Source organism: Drosophila mauritiana, chromosome 3R, assembly GCF_004382145.1.
Source record: "Drosophila mauritiana strain mau12 chromosome 3R, ASM438214v1, whole genome shotgun sequence".
Taxonomy (NCBI): Eukaryota; Metazoa; Arthropoda; class Insecta; order Diptera; family Drosophilidae; genus Drosophila; species Drosophila mauritiana.
Window position 1 is genome coordinate 10745098 of NC_046670.1, and position 16743 is coordinate 10761840.

The 16743-nt window shown below is 44.9% G+C and overlaps 1 protein-coding gene across 2 annotated transcripts in view; it reads right to left on the minus strand.

The window, feature by feature from the left end:
• Positions 1 to 16743, minus strand: part of LOC117145974 — a 33376-nt gene that overhangs the window by 10740 nt on the left and 5893 nt on the right. Inside the window, exon 1 of one of the 2 annotated variants that reach the window (XM_033311880.1) lies at positions 5615 to 6111. The exons of the other annotated variant lie outside the window; for it this stretch is intronic. Within the exon in view, the coding sequence (XP_033167771.1) occupies positions 5615 to 5626 (12 nt within the window). The 5' untranslated portion in view covers positions 5627 to 6111. Of the gene's footprint in view, positions 1 to 5614; positions 6112 to 16743 lie in introns of those variants that run through there. 2 annotated transcript variants of the gene reach the window in all.

Here is a 16743-nt window from a genome sequence, read left to right on the forward strand (position 1 = left end):
CTGCTTCGATACGGCCGCCCACACATACATACAACTCTCCCCCGATGTCAGTTCCCCCTTATAACACCGTGGACTGTTTATAAAATAACCTTATTTTGCACATGTACACGGGTATTCGTTGTGCTGGTGTGTGTGTAAGCTCCATCAGCTCCACGGAGGGTTGGGTGAATCCTCCTCTTCCCGAGACACCCCCTCTCTGCTTTTCCGTCTCTCTCTTTCTGGCACTTTATGCCTGACATTATTATAATATTATATTCTTTATAATAATGGGTTGGCAGCACAGGCAGCCGAAAACCACCTACATCCATATACCAGCCGCCCAACCACCCATCCACCATCAGCCCTCCCATATCCTTCGCCTCATCCCAACCCCTCTCATCGAGTCGAGTTGGCGACCCTGCGCAGTAAAGTCGAGCCGGCTTTTCTCTATCGTACGACCCTACGCTCCATACTCCGACATCCCCCTTATAAAATCAACCCAAACCACCCACTCTGAATACTTCTCGTGTTGGGTGTGGTGAGATATGCCGTGTGACGTATAAAAGCTAAAAACGTTGGCAAATATAATGAAATTGGGTGAAATGCTATGCCACCCACTGTACCTCCCATTAACCCCCAAGTTCTGGCATAATAAAGCCTACCAAACAGGACGAGAAATGCGCTGGGTTTTGGCTGGATTGATGGTGGTGGTGCTGCTGCTCTGCTGTCGGCGCTAGTGGTGGTGGTGGTTTTGGGCCATCCACTAGTATGAAAACCACTTTTCCAATTGCACGTACACCACTACGTGGGCTGAGCAAAAGAGAAAGGGAGTGCGGAAGAGAGAAAGAGAGATGGAATGTTTCAAACCACTCCACTGCCTTCCCCTTTTTTGCCGTACTCAGTTGTTGTTGTTGTTGTGTGGGTGGTGGGGCGATTGTCAGAGAGAGAGAGAGCAGTGAGAGAAATGAAAATGGAAGCGAGGACATGCGGAGGAGGCAGGACGAACAAATGTACACGGTGGAAAATAAAATTAAAGGGGAATTTCTGTTATGCGTAGGTAGATTTGTATTTTAAAGGATGCCTTAAAGCTCTGCAAATGCTATCTGCAGAAACAAAATGCAAATCAGTGAAGATACCTTTTAGTTAAACGTATTGTATTTACTATCCTGGATTTCATAATTGAGAATTGATTGACAAGCTCTGCTTTCGTTTCTAGTGTCATACTTCCAGTAGAACGATATTGGGTGCATTATTTTTGCCAGTGTGCTCGGGTGGGTGGGGAATTGGGGTGGACCATGTAGTGGTGAGCTGGGAGGGCCTTGCTCTGTCGCTGCTCTGCGTACGATAACTTTAATTTGGCTTAATGGAAATTTTCGCTGGCGCTCTCGTAGTACTGTTATCCTTAAGCAAACCCGTGAATGCTGCTCCTGTTTCGCTCTTCACCCCAGCCTCCGTCTCAGTTGCCCAACTGGCCATCGTCCATGGTCTATGGTCCGCGTGCTAAGTAGGTGACGCAACCGCAAATTTGCGGCTGGCGATTTAATAATGCTAATGGTGTGCGTGTGGAAGTGCATTGGTAGTTGGACATTGCACGTGTAGTGGCTTCTGTTGTTGTTGTTCGCGCCCTGGACCGTCTGAGAGTCACGTCATCATCACACGGCCGTCGTCGTCATCGTCGAGCCATTTACGTCGTCGCCAGCCGGTAATTCCCCGAACCCATAGCCATAGTCATAGCCATAGCCATAGCCATATAGCCACATCATCCCCCCCTCAGGTGGTGCAAACAAGTGCAAGTGATGCGCATTCATTGATAAGATTTCGTGCCACAACTCGCCGCTGCCAGCTGTCTTTGTATGTTGCCCGTGGATGTGTGGGCATACATTAAGCCAAGGCGAGCCAAGTTAAGACCGCGTTGCCATATACGCTCTGTGCGAGCAAATCTTTCAATCGGTCAACAGGGGACCTAAAGAGGCACAGTGATTGTTTTACAGCCAACTTGCCACGCTCTCTGTTGTGGTTAAAAAACAGCTGTTAACAACGGCACAACTTGCATGTCATCAGTAAGTGATAAGCACGAGCTCTAGAAACGCTAGTGATCCGCCTTCAAATCCCTTAACTAGCCAACTTGAAGTTTGTTGAACCCACCGCCTACGATAGCTCTTATCTAGGGATCTGAACTTAACCCACGGCCCAATCGAAAGTCATTAACAAGGGGCTCGGTTTTATGGGGCTAATACAGCAACTGAAATATTAATTGGTGGACTACCGATAGTTATTAAAAGTGTGCAATGATAAAGCAATTCACAATGGGTCAAAGTTTAGGTATCACAGATTATAAATATCTTAATTGAGCGATACTTTCGTGTCCAAGGTATAAGGCTTAAATTATTTCATGAAGGTTAAGAAACGAGTATTGAGAAATTCTTGATACTTCGTAAATTCCAGGCGTATCTAGCAGGTCCATAACTTAGTTTGGATTTCTTTCCTGTTTCACCTGCGGGACGACAAAAGTCGTGACTGGGACTCAAATCGCTCATGCGACGCGGTGCCATCGCCCGTCCCCTTTCGTGGCCGTCTTTTGTTTACATTTTTAGAAGACTGGTAACACAACAAAAGAAGGAAACAAAAATAAAGAAATACCAACTCCTCCTTCTCTTATTTGATTATACATTCCTCATTGAGCAATTTGCGTTTTCGTGTTGCACTTGACCCAAGGAGCCGGCAACAAGTTAAGATGCGAGGGCAAATTAAGGGAGCCAGAGCATACAAGGATAATGGTATTAATGGGGCACACTCACACACACACGTACACCCTCCGTGGCGTGGTTGAAGCCCCTGAAGGCATTTATTTTATGGCTGCCCCAGACACCAGACACATGTGTATGCGTATCCTTCGCTCCACTCACACACTCATGCAAATATAGCAGCGGCTATGTGGCTATATGTGCAACCAAAGCGTAACCAAAACCCAACCAACCAAGTCGCGATTTTCATTCATAAAATCGAAGAGCCAAAGAAAATGGGCAACGAAGGAAGCTGCTGCTGATGCTGCTGCTGCTGGTGCTTGTGCTGCGCAGCCAACGTCGCTGCTACCAATAACTCAAAAGGCGCGCGCATTTCAGCGCACTTGTGTTAATGTATCTGAAAGTGAAATCACCATCACCAAAGGCGGCCGCCTCCTATATTCCATGTACACATCCGTGCCATGCCGGTCCGGCGCCAACTCCAAACTATTATTTGCCTGGCCCGTGCTTTTGCCTGTGCCTCTGCTGCTGCTTCTGCCTCGGCCGCAGTCGCAGTGGCTGCCGCGGCTGACGGCGCTGCCTGCTCAATTAAGTGAATTAAGTCTCGTGCCGGAATTTGCACCACCCCAAAAACCCCAAACCAAACGAGCAGCCAAAACGACGAGGAGGAACGAAAACAACAACAATTCAGAGCAGCATATAACCATAAAGAACAATTAAAAAAGCAGACCAAGAAAAGGAATAAAGATAAGGCGCTCAGAATCAAGACTGCAACGAACGGGAAATGCCCTTTGGCTCTGGGAAGAAAGTAAACAATCGGTGGTGAAGGCGTTTGTGAGTTGCATTTATCACAACGGATTATTGTGCAATAGAGAAAGGTGTCGGACAGGGTGTGTGTTTTTAATGGCACTTCCACTCGAAACTGCAACTTCCTCATGTCAAAACATAACTCGAAGAAAGAAAGGACGGGATCAATTCTAACTTGAAGATTTGACTTCTTATAAGGGGATTTGTAAGTCATATTAATAGAGTATATAATGGAGAATTTGAAGTTTGAAGTCGTTGTGATTTAAATGCAACTGCCGAACCATAAGATGTACGTTAGTAGTATAGTATATCATGTTATTTATCTAGTATTAAATCTACAGGGAATAATCAACCTATAATGCAATAATTTAAGTCTATTTCGGAGTTCTACATAGTGGCCGGCAAATTTAGCATGAACTAAACGCATTGTAAAACTTTTTCTTACTGTCGAAAGAACTAAGAAATTAATGCGAGCTGCTCCGCTGCCGTCAACGAAAGAGAAAACGTAAACAGAGCAATGACGCTGACGCCGACGGCGACGCCAAAAAGTTTGTTGCTGTTTTCTGCGGGGGAGCAGGCGGAGCTGTGGGCGGCCGGTTGGCGAGGGGGCGGGCTGAGAGAGCGAGCATGAGGAGAGCCGAAAAAGAGCGTTTGCATGTAATTAATTAAAAGGCCCCAAAAGTCAGCTGTCTGCTGCTTTGCTGCTGCCGACGCTTGTTGCTGTTGCGTTGCATTAGACAAGCGCAGCGGCTAAGCCGGCGACAGCGACGCCAACGTAGACGTTGACGCAAGCAGCGGCTATTTAGCATATTGTGCGAATGTGTGCCAATAGATGGCGCTTCACGATGCCCGGCCTGGTCACAGTGCGAGGGAGAAGGACTGCCGCAGTTCAGACGGTTATTACTGCACTGAAAAGCGGGCAAGTGTTAGTTTTGCTCAGATACGGGGAATCCCACAACGACTACCAAAAGCACAATATTTACCTAGCTCGGCTTCTTATATCTAATGCTTATGTTTTCATATGAAGTTATGCGGTTATTAAATGGTTGGTTAAATGGTTGTTAACTATAAATATACTGCTAGACTTTAAGAGGTTCTGTTTTTTTAAATATACAATACTTGTGGTCACCCCATTTCTTGCTGTGTTTCGTCAGGGGTTTCGGTTTGGGTGTTAAAGGGGCACTGGCCAGCCTGCTGGCTGCACGTGCAACTTGTGCATTGTTTACATTGCTGAATGGCAGCAGCCACCGAGAGCGGGCATTGTTGCTGTTCTTGGGTTCGCTGCCATGTCCCTTTGTTGTTGAGAACCTTCATTACTCCTTACCCCATGGTTTTGACTGGTTTTATCCCACCCACCTAAGTTTGCATGTCATGCCCAGAGCACCGCCACCATCATCATCATCGCCACCCACTCACTGAGTCAAACACTTGCCCACGCATTGCCAATAAGCTCACAAACCACATGTTGAAGCTACGCGCATTTCGCAAGGAGACGCTGCAGGTGCGGCATGCCACCTGAGAGATTCCCCAATTGGCAGAGGCGCAACCACAAAGTCGCCTTATCAGTTCTAGGGCGAACTGAACTTGTGGCAAGTTCAAGTTACTGATAAGTCAGTTTGAGGGATTGGTATTATTTGGAATTTGAGCCAGGCAATATTCTTACTTGTACTTCAACTGTTAACGGGGAATTCCGAACATCTTTGCTGTTTTCTTTAGTACTGATGAAACATATTGCAAGTTAAGTTCAGAAAATATCATTTTTTTAACTCATCCTGGATTTTAGCAAAGTCAAGGGTCTATATAATGTTGTCAAATAATACAAAAAATAATGTTTTGAAATGCATATTTAATAATTTGATATTCTCATAATGCATCTATCACCTCATCTATCATCTATCTATCTCATCTATCAACTGGAAATCCTTTTATCTATTAGTAACTATGATCAGAGCAAGCAACAATTTTAGCTTTTCTAAACAGCAAGTGTTCAGACCAAACGGAAATTTCTTTTTAAAAAATGGCAAATTCTCCGAAAATCTTATATATAATTGGGATCCAATCCTGGCAGGACTTGGAAGACTCACCTCAGTGCACATTTTCGGCTGGGCCGTTCCCAGTTTCACAACGTTTATAGCCAAATAGATGGGAAACGAAAAAAAAGGTAACGCGTTGGAGTTTTTGTTCAGGGCGGTACGATCCCTTTCAGTCAGTCACTGGGCGGCGTGGGCGGATCAGAGGGCGGCCAGCAGGTGTCCCGAAGGAAAGCGGGACGAGCATGCGTAGGAGCGACCCAAAGCGGCATCACAGAACTTGGACGACATGGCTGGCACTACTCAAACTGATCAATCTGTGTATAATGCAGTTCACTTTACTTTTTTTTTAAATATTTTTTTATATTCTCCAGTTGACTTGATTGAATATTTCACATTTAACGGTGGCACTTTTTCCGGGAAACAGTGTTTCGAGTTGATAACTTTGAATTACGCGCGCTTGGCGAACGGCTGGCGTTTACGTCGTTTTCGAATTGGAGCTGTCGAGCGGGCACGGAGCAAATGAGCGACGTGGACCTCGCAGCGCCGTGCTAAAATCACAAATAAAACGTTCGGCGCTCAAGAAGCAGGCAGCAGGCAGCCAAACGGCAGGCACGCACACGGACGCAAGTAAATGCACCCCTGTACGAGCACCGTTCGTGGTGAGTGCGAGCGAGCACGCTACATACGCTGTCTCCCTTCCACGACGCGCACTTATGTAAAAAGCATTGAAACTGAACGAGTTTCTCGATAGCAGCGGGGGTGGGAGAGGAGAGAGAGCGGTGGAACTGACTGGGAGAGAGCGAGAGCGCACACACAACACAATCACAATACAGGGGCATTGCCAGCTGTGTGTGAGGCCGAGCGGCGTTGCCAGCCACCAATTTTAGCCCAGCAAGGCAGAAATCCCAACAGCGATATAACGAACTACGGAATAACGAACTACGAACAGCGAAGCGAAACGTTGTGCAAACCCAAAGCCAAAGCAAACCAAACCAGGCGCTTGGCCCGCCGGTTCGTTCGGTATTCGGTTCGATTGTGGGAGCGGGTATTCAAAAGATACAAGCAACTGTGGCGTTGCCAGAGTGCAAGGCTCGATTTAAAAGTCGATTGGGATTTTGACATTTTGAGATAGCGATCGGGAAGGTTTTTTGAAACATTTCAGTGCTGACAAGGTATTTGAGAAGAGTTGTATAGATTTTACATTCTTGGAGATAGGCATATAGTAGTATTTATCAGAATGCTAGACCAACTTGTATTTTCCAATAGTTTCTGTTGAAACTATCATGTTGTTCGTGGGTTTTGATAGTCATGTTTGTTCTTAGTAATTGTCAGAAATTTTTTAGCTCCTTGTTTTATTCTTCTTCTTTTTTTTTAACGTTGTAAAAAAAACTTTCTTTAAGTCTTGAAAATAATATCACAGCGTATGATCAATTGTCAATTGATAGTACTGTGATCAAATTAAAAGAATAGTACAAATTACTCTACATATAACAACCATGGTTCTCAAGTCTATTATTCTATTAGTCTATCATTAGAGTCTATCATTAAAATTACATTTTCGAAGCGGTCCTTCTTCAAGCGGTTCTATATATTCGTATAATACAAATATAATATAATAATAATGTATATGGGTTCCTTTCTAAAACTAATGAAAATATTTTTCTACCCAGTACTTTTCCAAACCCGCCAAAGAGTAAGCCCCATGACCGCGTAGATTTCGGCCATATGGCAACCCTATGCCGCACAAATGCTGACTAACAGTCTACACCAATACCACCAACGGTGTATCTCTCCGCTGTGTGTGCGTGTATCTGTGTGTCAGTCTTGCTTGTCAGTTGGGATTTTGTTTCGTTTCGTATCGGGTCGTTCGTTTTCGTTTATATAAAGGTACATTTCCACATGGGCACATGCATGGCAGTCTATGTCAGTGTGTGTGTGTGTGTGAGTGGTATGCGGCGAAGGCAGCGACAAAGCAAACTCAGGCAAAGCGACTGAAACGCTCGCTGGGAAAAGCAAAACTGAACTCGAGCTGCTATTGCTGTTGCTGTTTCGCTGGCGACGTCGGCTTCTTCTCTTCTGGTCTCTCTCTCCCCCTCCCCTTCTCTTCTCCTCACAACCCCTCTTTGTTAAAACATTTTTGTTTATTTCAGCGGCGCGGTCGTATCTGTATCTCAGATGTTGGCTGACTGGTTCGCTCCGCACACTGGCAGTCGTATCTGTATCTGCCAGGTACTTTTTGCCCGCTTCGTGTGCGCTCTGTGCTATTTTATGCGCTATTGCCAAGATTGCTGTGCGAATTTCGCCTTGAAACATTTTTTGTTTTTCGTTTTTTCCCTGCTTTTCGCCCAGCTTATCTCTTTTGGCCCAAAAAGTCGCCAAATGAAATGAAATAAAGACAACTGCATATTGGCCAGAAAGCGCGCGCCAATTCTAATTCGCCTGGCCAAAGCGAACTCTTGATTGAAGGTCAGCGCAGCAGAAGTCGAAGTCGGCCAGTCCGTCGCAGGCTGCGTACCAACGCTGACTGATTGTTTTCGAGCTGCTGCGGCTCGCAAATGGGATGGCCAAACCCAACCAAAATCCAACCCAACCTAACCAATTTTGCGTCGCATATTTAGCCGTATCCTGCTCCGCTGCTTCCGTCTCTGCCGCGTCTCAGTCGCTGATGTCATTACTTCGAGGCGAACGAGATTGGGGTTTATTTTTTATTCCCCATCGACAGGGGTACAAAGGTAGTTCGGGTTCTCGTCCAGCTGATGACGGACATGCAACTGGTCGAGGCTATCGCTATTGGTTATCAACGGCGGTACAATGGGTCCCCGGGTACTATGTATCTCGCGGGGAAGGGATGACTGTACCAGATGGTTGAGGGAAACCTTACTGTTATGGAATATTTGGATAATATAATGGGATCTATGATCTTTGTGATTTGATGCAAACTTTATATGATGGAAGAGTTCAGAATATGAGCACTTATTTACTAGCAGGAAGGTACTAACCTTAGCAGAGGCATAAAGCCTAACTAAAATGCAACTGCATGTTTTTAGTTTAGTTTTTTATAAAAGATCGACATGGGGTTCTAAAATTGTTGAGATCTTCAGAAAGTTCTTGTTGGACTCATAATATCCACAATTTTCGAAGACCCATTTAATTTTTATAGATGATTAATAGTTTGATCTGCAATCCCTTAGTTATCTATTTATTCAATCTCTTGAGTTTGTTGACATTTTCCACAGCATACTTTTGACGATTCAATCCCCCGATAGATAAATCGATCGATCGATCATTGCAATTGGAAGGCAGAATTTGAACGAATCACCCCCGATTTCAGATATGCCTTTCCTAAGTATCGCTGCGTCGGGAGCTCCTGTTCTTCTGTGCCACTTTGCTTGTTTAGTTTAATTCGTGACGCGAGGCAGTGCAGCAAATAAATCACAACAACGGCACGGCGGTGATAAAAAATCGCTTTTCACGTGAGAGTAAAAGCTCCGGATTCGAATGCTGCGCTGCCGACGGCGACAGTGACGTTGATGGTGCTGTTACAATGCCGCTGGCGCCGCTGTTGGCGATTTGAATATGTTATGATGTTGATGTTGCATGTTGGCCCGCGTCGCCAACTGGTTTTATTTTTATTCTCTATTTCTATTGCGTCTACTTCCGAGTTCAATGCAAGCGACGTCGGCTGAGGCGGCAGCTGCGACAGCGGTAGCGACGTCGGCAGCGACGTTGCGCAACCGCCCACACGCGTTGCGCCTGGCGCTGCCGTTAGCTTTTCTAAATGTGTATGCGTGTGTTTTGGCGAGGCTGCGTCGTGCAAATATTTTGCCAGCATTCGCTATTCACACATACATGTATGTTGGTGGCCCAGAGGCTGCGCCACCCCCTGAGGACAACACCCACCCACAAAAACACCACTGAACTGAACGGAACTGAACCGAACGAACCACCCCCACCAAACGTGTCCCATTGAAAGCTAGCCGGCACTCACTCACTGGCAAACAACACACATGTTGCTTCGGTTTAGATTTAGACGAGTTTTGAATGCTGAATAAATGGCCCGAGTTGCAGAAGCAGCAGATGAAAGCAGAAGGGGGTTGGGGAGGAGGACTTTTCAGCAGCAGCTCCACCACCATTATACTGCTACTGCTGCAACATCCACGGCAGCAACATCGGCAGCCCCGCTACAACAATAGCGATCGTGTTGCAAAAACAGGTGTCCGCTTTGCATAGTCTTGCCTTCCAGTTGAATATTTGGCATTCATAGTTGGGAAAAGACTGAAAATGGTCAACTGGGAAGTTATCAACAGAGTTCAGTTATAGTCCTCATCAGATAATGATATCCTTTGTATTTAAAAGCCTTACAATGATAAGATGACATGAAGTAGCATTTGAAAGTTCAAATTGTATATCAACTTATTCAAGATAATTGCAAGATATTTGTTATTAAGTCCCAATATTTTAATATCAAGCTAAAAACATCCAGAGCCATAACTCAAGCTAAATTATTTATAAATAGCCTAAGATATTTTCTAGATTTGGTAATATATTGTGTACAATAAGCTAATTACTCTGATTAAAAGAGTGTTAGTTAGATAGCACATTAACGTTTTTTCCTATGGGCAGATTAATAATATATTTTTTTTGTATTTTAACATTCCGTTGTTTTGCCATCCTAGACCAAAACTGGCACTGCAATGTTCCTGTAATCTGAATTTAAAAGAAATTACATGATTTGTTTCCTAACAGCTAATTACCTGCATCCTTACGAAGTTTATTACCTAATTACTGCTTGCATCACTCAGAATCGCACATGGGGCATATGGGTACTGCGTGCTAATCGTTCCTTACTTTAAAGCAGAATAAAAGCAATCAGAAGAAGCGAGCGACGCTCAGTAATCGAATCAATTCAACGCCAATTATACAATCTGTCAACAGGAGCAGGAGAAAAAGAGGAGCAACCTGCAGCCACGAACTTCCCGAACCGACGACCCTGACCGATAGCATCGGGTGCAACCTGCTGATAAGAAACCATTCGAACAGGAAGCGCTCGCCGCCGTTGTGCAAGGAACAATAATCAACGGCAGCGTCAACACACAACTCATCTTCACTGAAAGAAACGGAGAAACGCGAAAGTATGCTATTTGGTAAAATACCGAAGGAACTTCTTTATTAAATACTTAGGCAGGTGTAAGTTGGTGTTCTTTAAGTAACATCATCCATACCTAGGCAGCAGTTTAGATGCATAGATCCCAGATAGATTCCCGATCAACGAAACTAAAAAAATCCGCTTAATGTTATTGCTATTTGTAATTTCCAGTTGTTTCCAGGTGGCAGTTTAGAAGCTTAAAAAATAAATTAATCACTTTTTTAACTATAAGAGATCAGATACTCTACAGTATTTTTATATAAGACAGGTCCTAAGCAGTATAAAAAGATTTTCTGAAAAATATCCAATGAATACTAAAAATATAGAAGGGTACGTCTTTTCTCCCACAGTGTCCAGAAAAAGAATTGCATTAAGCACATAGACAACACGCTCCTTACCGATTATGCACTTGTTCGCTCTGCCGCGAACCTATCGTCATCGGTCTATGCGATCCGATCCATTCATTTCCGCTTTAGGCCGGAGTTGGCTGTTGCTTCGGGGCAGCAACAATAACAACAGCAACTCTGCCACAAAGGCGACCATTCGGAACCGCCGAGCGAGAAACTATTGCACCTGATTGCCTTGAAAAGCGAGCAAACCCAAAGTGGCAGCAATAAACAAAAGCGATCCGTTCGCGGCGAATTCGACATATCGCTTTGCGGATCGCTTCGCCGCAAAACAAAAGGGAAGAGAATTCTCATTCACTTCCTGCTCTCTTCCTCTTGCAAAAACTACGAAAACTTAAAACCCAGCTGACGACGACGACGACAAGTTTTCAAACTGAAACGTACGAAACTCAATTGTTGTTGCTGCTGCTGGCTGGAAATTGCAGAGAAATTCCTTTGGCTTAATTAGCCTCTTTCGTTCGAGGCGAAAATATTTTCAAATGAGAAACGTACATACAGGCCGCCAAGAAAGCGGCACAACAACGACAACACCAGCAACAACAACAGCAGGAATGGCAGAAAAAAGAGTGTGGAACGTCAGGCTAAAGCAAAAACAACTCTGAGCTCAGAGCACAAATGAAACCAGTTTAGTTCATTTCGTTTCGTTTCGTTCATTAATTCAAAATTTCCATTTGAAACTTTTTTCCCTCTTCTGTTGCTGCTTCTTCTTCCTCTGCTTTATTTTGTGTGTGCGCTCTGCTCTTCTGTTGTTGTGCTGTCGTTGCTCATCCCCGATTCCCAACCGCCCGCTCCCCTCTTCAACATCCTTTCCACCCGATGCCACCCCACCATTCACCCCGCAGCCCAACGTCATCGTCATAATCAGAGTTTTAACATTTTATGTACAGTGTGCACAGGCGGCTCTCGGTAAGAAATACCGTCCGAGACTAAAACCTCGAGAGATTCAGATTGTATAATTTCAATTTTAATAGCTACAAGTTATTAATATTGTAATTAAACATTAATCTATTTTCAAGAACAAGAATAATAATTAGAATAAAATAATTCCTTCAGATATATCTTACAGAAACTTTTCTTTACTCAACAGTACTCACTGTATTTATACACTCCCCCACACACTGACGCCTCATACATAGCGTAAGAGCAAGAGAGAGAGAGAGGGCTGCAGAGCAAAGCTCGTTTTCGTTGCGACGACGAAGTTCGTTCGTTCGGTGTTTCGTTCGTTCTCTCCCACAATCGCAATGCTCCACCGCTCCACCGACCGCCAGCTATATACACATAACCTACAAAAATATATAGCCCGTACATACAACGTCGGATTGTATGTGCGCTGGCTGCTCGGCGATATTTGTGCGGCGCATCGTGTGCGCTGTCAGAGGCAAATGGCTTGATGGCCGTACAGTCGATGGCATGGGGCCGTGGCGGGGGCGGACGTGGTGCAGGAACGGTGAGCGGGTAGCGGGACATTGCAGGCTGGTTGGCAGACAGGCGGCATAACATCAGCAGAGGCAGCAGCAGCTAAAGCAGCAACACAAGTGCACAGGGTTGCCAGGCGGTTGGCCATACGAAACGGCATTGAACCCTCGCAACGGGGTCCCATAGAGCAGATTGCGAGCAATATAACGAGTTCCTTGAAATCATAGTTTAGCTGGGCTTATATTTTAAGTAATACCAATAAGTAATATGTTAAAAAACAAATTGAAACTGCTAGGGCAGATCTAAAAGTATGCATTTTATAGCACTACAAATTTAAGATCAGATATTATGTAGATGGCTATAGTATATTTGTGCCTATTTGATCTCAAACTTGGATGCATATAAAAATGGTCACAAAATAAAAAATAAATATTTAACTTATGCAGTATTACAATCCTGCAACTTTTCCTCCGGGAAACGTATTTAGCTTGCCCAGCTACCCTGGCAACTCTGGCTGACGTAGTATCGGGTTTTATATGTACATACATGCGATGACGCTGTCACGGCCTCTGCCGTTCCCCTTCCTTTCCCTCCCTCGACCGTTCATTGCCTCTCATCCCACACTCATTCTCGTTTCGTTCATTTCGACCGTCGAATAGTCCCATCGTCCCATCCGACCGACGACTGTGGGACTAAACGTCCAACCAACCAACAAACCATCCGACCGACCGTCGTTCGCCTCGGCGCGTCGTATGTGGGAACGAAATAATACCTATAAAAAAAATTCTTTTTCCCTCGGTTTTTTGCCCCGGCCTGTGCTTCTGTTTCTTCTTCTTCTTCTGGCTACAGAGCTACAGCGACAACGAAAAAGAGAAAGACTTGTGGGTAGAAAACCAACAAAGTACGACTATAAAGTACGGGGTCGACGGGACCGACCGACGGTGGATGGTGGCGGTTGGTGGGGGGTGGCACGGTTGAACAGAAAAATTTAAGATGCTTTTGCTAAAGCGAACCAAGATCTGTTGGCTGTGCTCGAGCTCGAGCTCTGTTAGAAGCATGTTGAAATGAAATTGCTGAACGGCGAGTTGAGCTGAGTTGAGTTGAGTTGAGTGCCGGGTCGAAGAGAATGGGGGAGCGCAAGAAAGAGGCCCCTGCGTAATGGTCTCTGCTGCTGCCACTGGCTCTGCCGCCTGTGCTGCTACTGCGGGGGTGGGCAAATGTTTGGCAGCATTTTTGTATTAAAATTTTATGCGAGTGTGCGGCGGAGGCGGCTCTTGGTTGTTGTTTTTGTTGCTTGTGCTGGTTGTCGCCGTCGCATCCGAGAAACTTTGAACATGTTCGGTGCTGGTGCTGCTGAACTGATGTTGTTGTTGCATGTGCTAGTTACTTGAAATATCAGCGCACAAAGGAGGTTTAAATTTTGCAACCGAAGCTTTAAATACCCTTGCAAAGCCGCGTTTGTGTTCCTGATTGTGTGATCTTAGTATAAGTATTATTAACTCATTATATACGAATATATATTTAGTTCATATAACTGCGATTCTGTGCATATTGCAGCATGAAATACCAATTCCATCAATTAATTCTATATATAGCTGAAAAGTTCTCAGGTATTAAGATTTGGAAAAGGTATCAAGCTCCTATAACAGCTATCTTAGAAATTAAAGCTACTTTGCAAAATATTTAGCAAAATAAGAACCCCGTTCCACGGGTTAGGGTAAAACAGTGCTGCAGGTTTCGGCGGATTTTAGTGTGGATATGTTGCTCTGTGTGGATGTCGATGTGAATGTGGAACGACGAGCCGAAACAGAGCGAACGGAATGGATGCGACGCCAGCCAGGGACGTAGACGGGAATTGAAAAAGGGGGGACGGAGGCGACAGCCACGGCGATGTTGGATGCTGGTGTCGATGAAGACGCAGATTCAGATTCAGAGATGCGGATTCGGGTCCAAAGACGAGCGACCAGCTGTTGGCCTTGTGTTCGTCGCACTGTTGTTGGCATTATTTTTGGAGACCTGCTTGCTCTCACCATCGCCATCGCCATCGCCATCGCCTCGCCTTTGCAGACCGCGGAATGGACTGACTGGATGATGATGATGATGACTCGCTGCGATGCGATTGAGTAAAACTTATCCAAACAACAACAGAGGCATTATTAATGTTTGTGTTCGGAGGCGCTGGCTATTTTTGCCCGACCGCTGGCGAGGAATTGCGACTGTCGAAATGATCGGTACCATGGGTATACGTTTATGTATATGATCTCCACTCCGGGGGCTGAATACCATTGATAACTGAGATCAGGTGCACAGCCAGGAATCGAGATGGCCTGAAATTGCTAATCTTGGGGTTTCCTATTGGCTGATTGGCGCCGCATTCGTTCCTTTATGAAGTGTTCTTTCATTTGGTTTCTGGGTCACCGGTTTGGAAATCACGAGAATAGATCTTTGTATTCATACCAAGCTGTTCGAAATTTTCTGACTTCGGGCTAAGTGTTCTTGGTGAATAACATATCCTAAGGTAGAGTATGGAAAATACTAAGTAGTTAGATATGAGTATCTCTTGCTGAATGTATTGAATGAACATTGATTTTTATATACTTAAAACAAACTGACAACCTTAATGAAAATACGAAAATTAACTAATATTTAAATTAGAATTTCTATCTGCATTGGCTCTACTAGAAATGCATTGAATCGTCTGATCTTCTGGGTACTGTAACTGGTGTGTTTAAGCTTCTTAGTATTCAGTTTGTTCTACAAATGCTGGTTTTCATAGCCACTCTTCTAATGCCAGTTTCAATTTCCGAAAGCTTGCATTGCAGCCACCCACCTAGCATGATTCGTCTGCCCCACCCGTTTCCACTGGGCCCTTGGCATCCTGCTTCCCGTTTCCCTGACCAATCTCTCCTAGCCCTGCCAATTCCCAAGCCCCGTCCGAGTTGTCCCTGTCGGATTAGAGTTTTGGCCAGGGCCAAAAGCTGGTTACGTTCAGTTCAGTTCGCTTCGGTTATTGCTGCCGTGAGGGGACGCTTAGGGTATCAATGCAACTTCAGTTTTATGATTTTTCCCACTGGAAATGTGTATCTTATAACAACTGCTTGTTAGAGATATTTACAAAACTAGGTACTTTTGTAGTACTAACAATTATTTTCTAAGTATAACCTACATTTTATAATTAATTAATTACTGTATGTATTATACTAAGTTTTCATAAAAATCATACATTAAATATAGATTGTTAAGAAATATAGTAAACAAACTACAGATCATAGTTTCCCCATATGTTTGTGGTACTTCAAACTTTTCTTCGAGTGCAGCTGGCAATATGTAGGGGAATTGTGAAATAGAGAGGGTGTGGGCCACACGATTGGAGCTCCACGACCGCGCCACTCGAAGGAAGAAATGCGATTGCCGATTGGGGTTATAATGGATTTCGACAGTCCAAGAGTTTTGCTCCAGCAGCGCTGCCGGCGTCAGCGTCGCAGTTGCAGCGCTGCAATCGGTTCGCTGTTCCTTTTACGCTTATTAGTTTAATTTGCCGCTGCCAGGGATTGTGGATGCTGCAAGCTGAATGCTGACTGCGTTGCCGCTGCGGTTGTTGTTCAGTTGTTCAGTTTTTATTACGTTTATTTTTTGTTTTTCTGCTTATGGCATGCAACATGCTGCTGGCTTTGAAGTTCTTCGGCGACTGACGAGAGCGCTCTCTTCGAGGCGACTCCAAACAAGTTCGAATTCGCGACGTTGCAAGGTGCATTTGCCCCATTCCCGAAACGCTTGTGTGTGTGTGAGTGTGTTTTGGTCGGCCGTGGATTGTGTGCGGGCGATTTGCATATATGCAAAACACTTGGCAGCGCCGCAGAGCAGCCAAAAATCTGAGACTGCGACTGGGCAGACTCACATGTTGCATTCGCCTTTAATTTATGCCGATTGCCCGCCATCCCTCTCTGACTTGCTGGCTAGTGCCATCCGTCTACATACGAATGTACATACGCTTGTGTGAAGAAATGTCTATCCAGCTCGCTCTGTCACAGCTCTTCGACTTGCAGCTCGGCGTTTACAGTTAAAGCTATCAATGTCAGCGCTTGACAGCAGACAGGCGGACAGGTAGCGCCACCTCACATGTCACCTAAGCTACAGTGGATACTCGAAAACTAGAGCTCAAGCGAATTATGGAGCCTAGTTTTGCTCCTCTAGTTCCTGTAAAAGGTCTG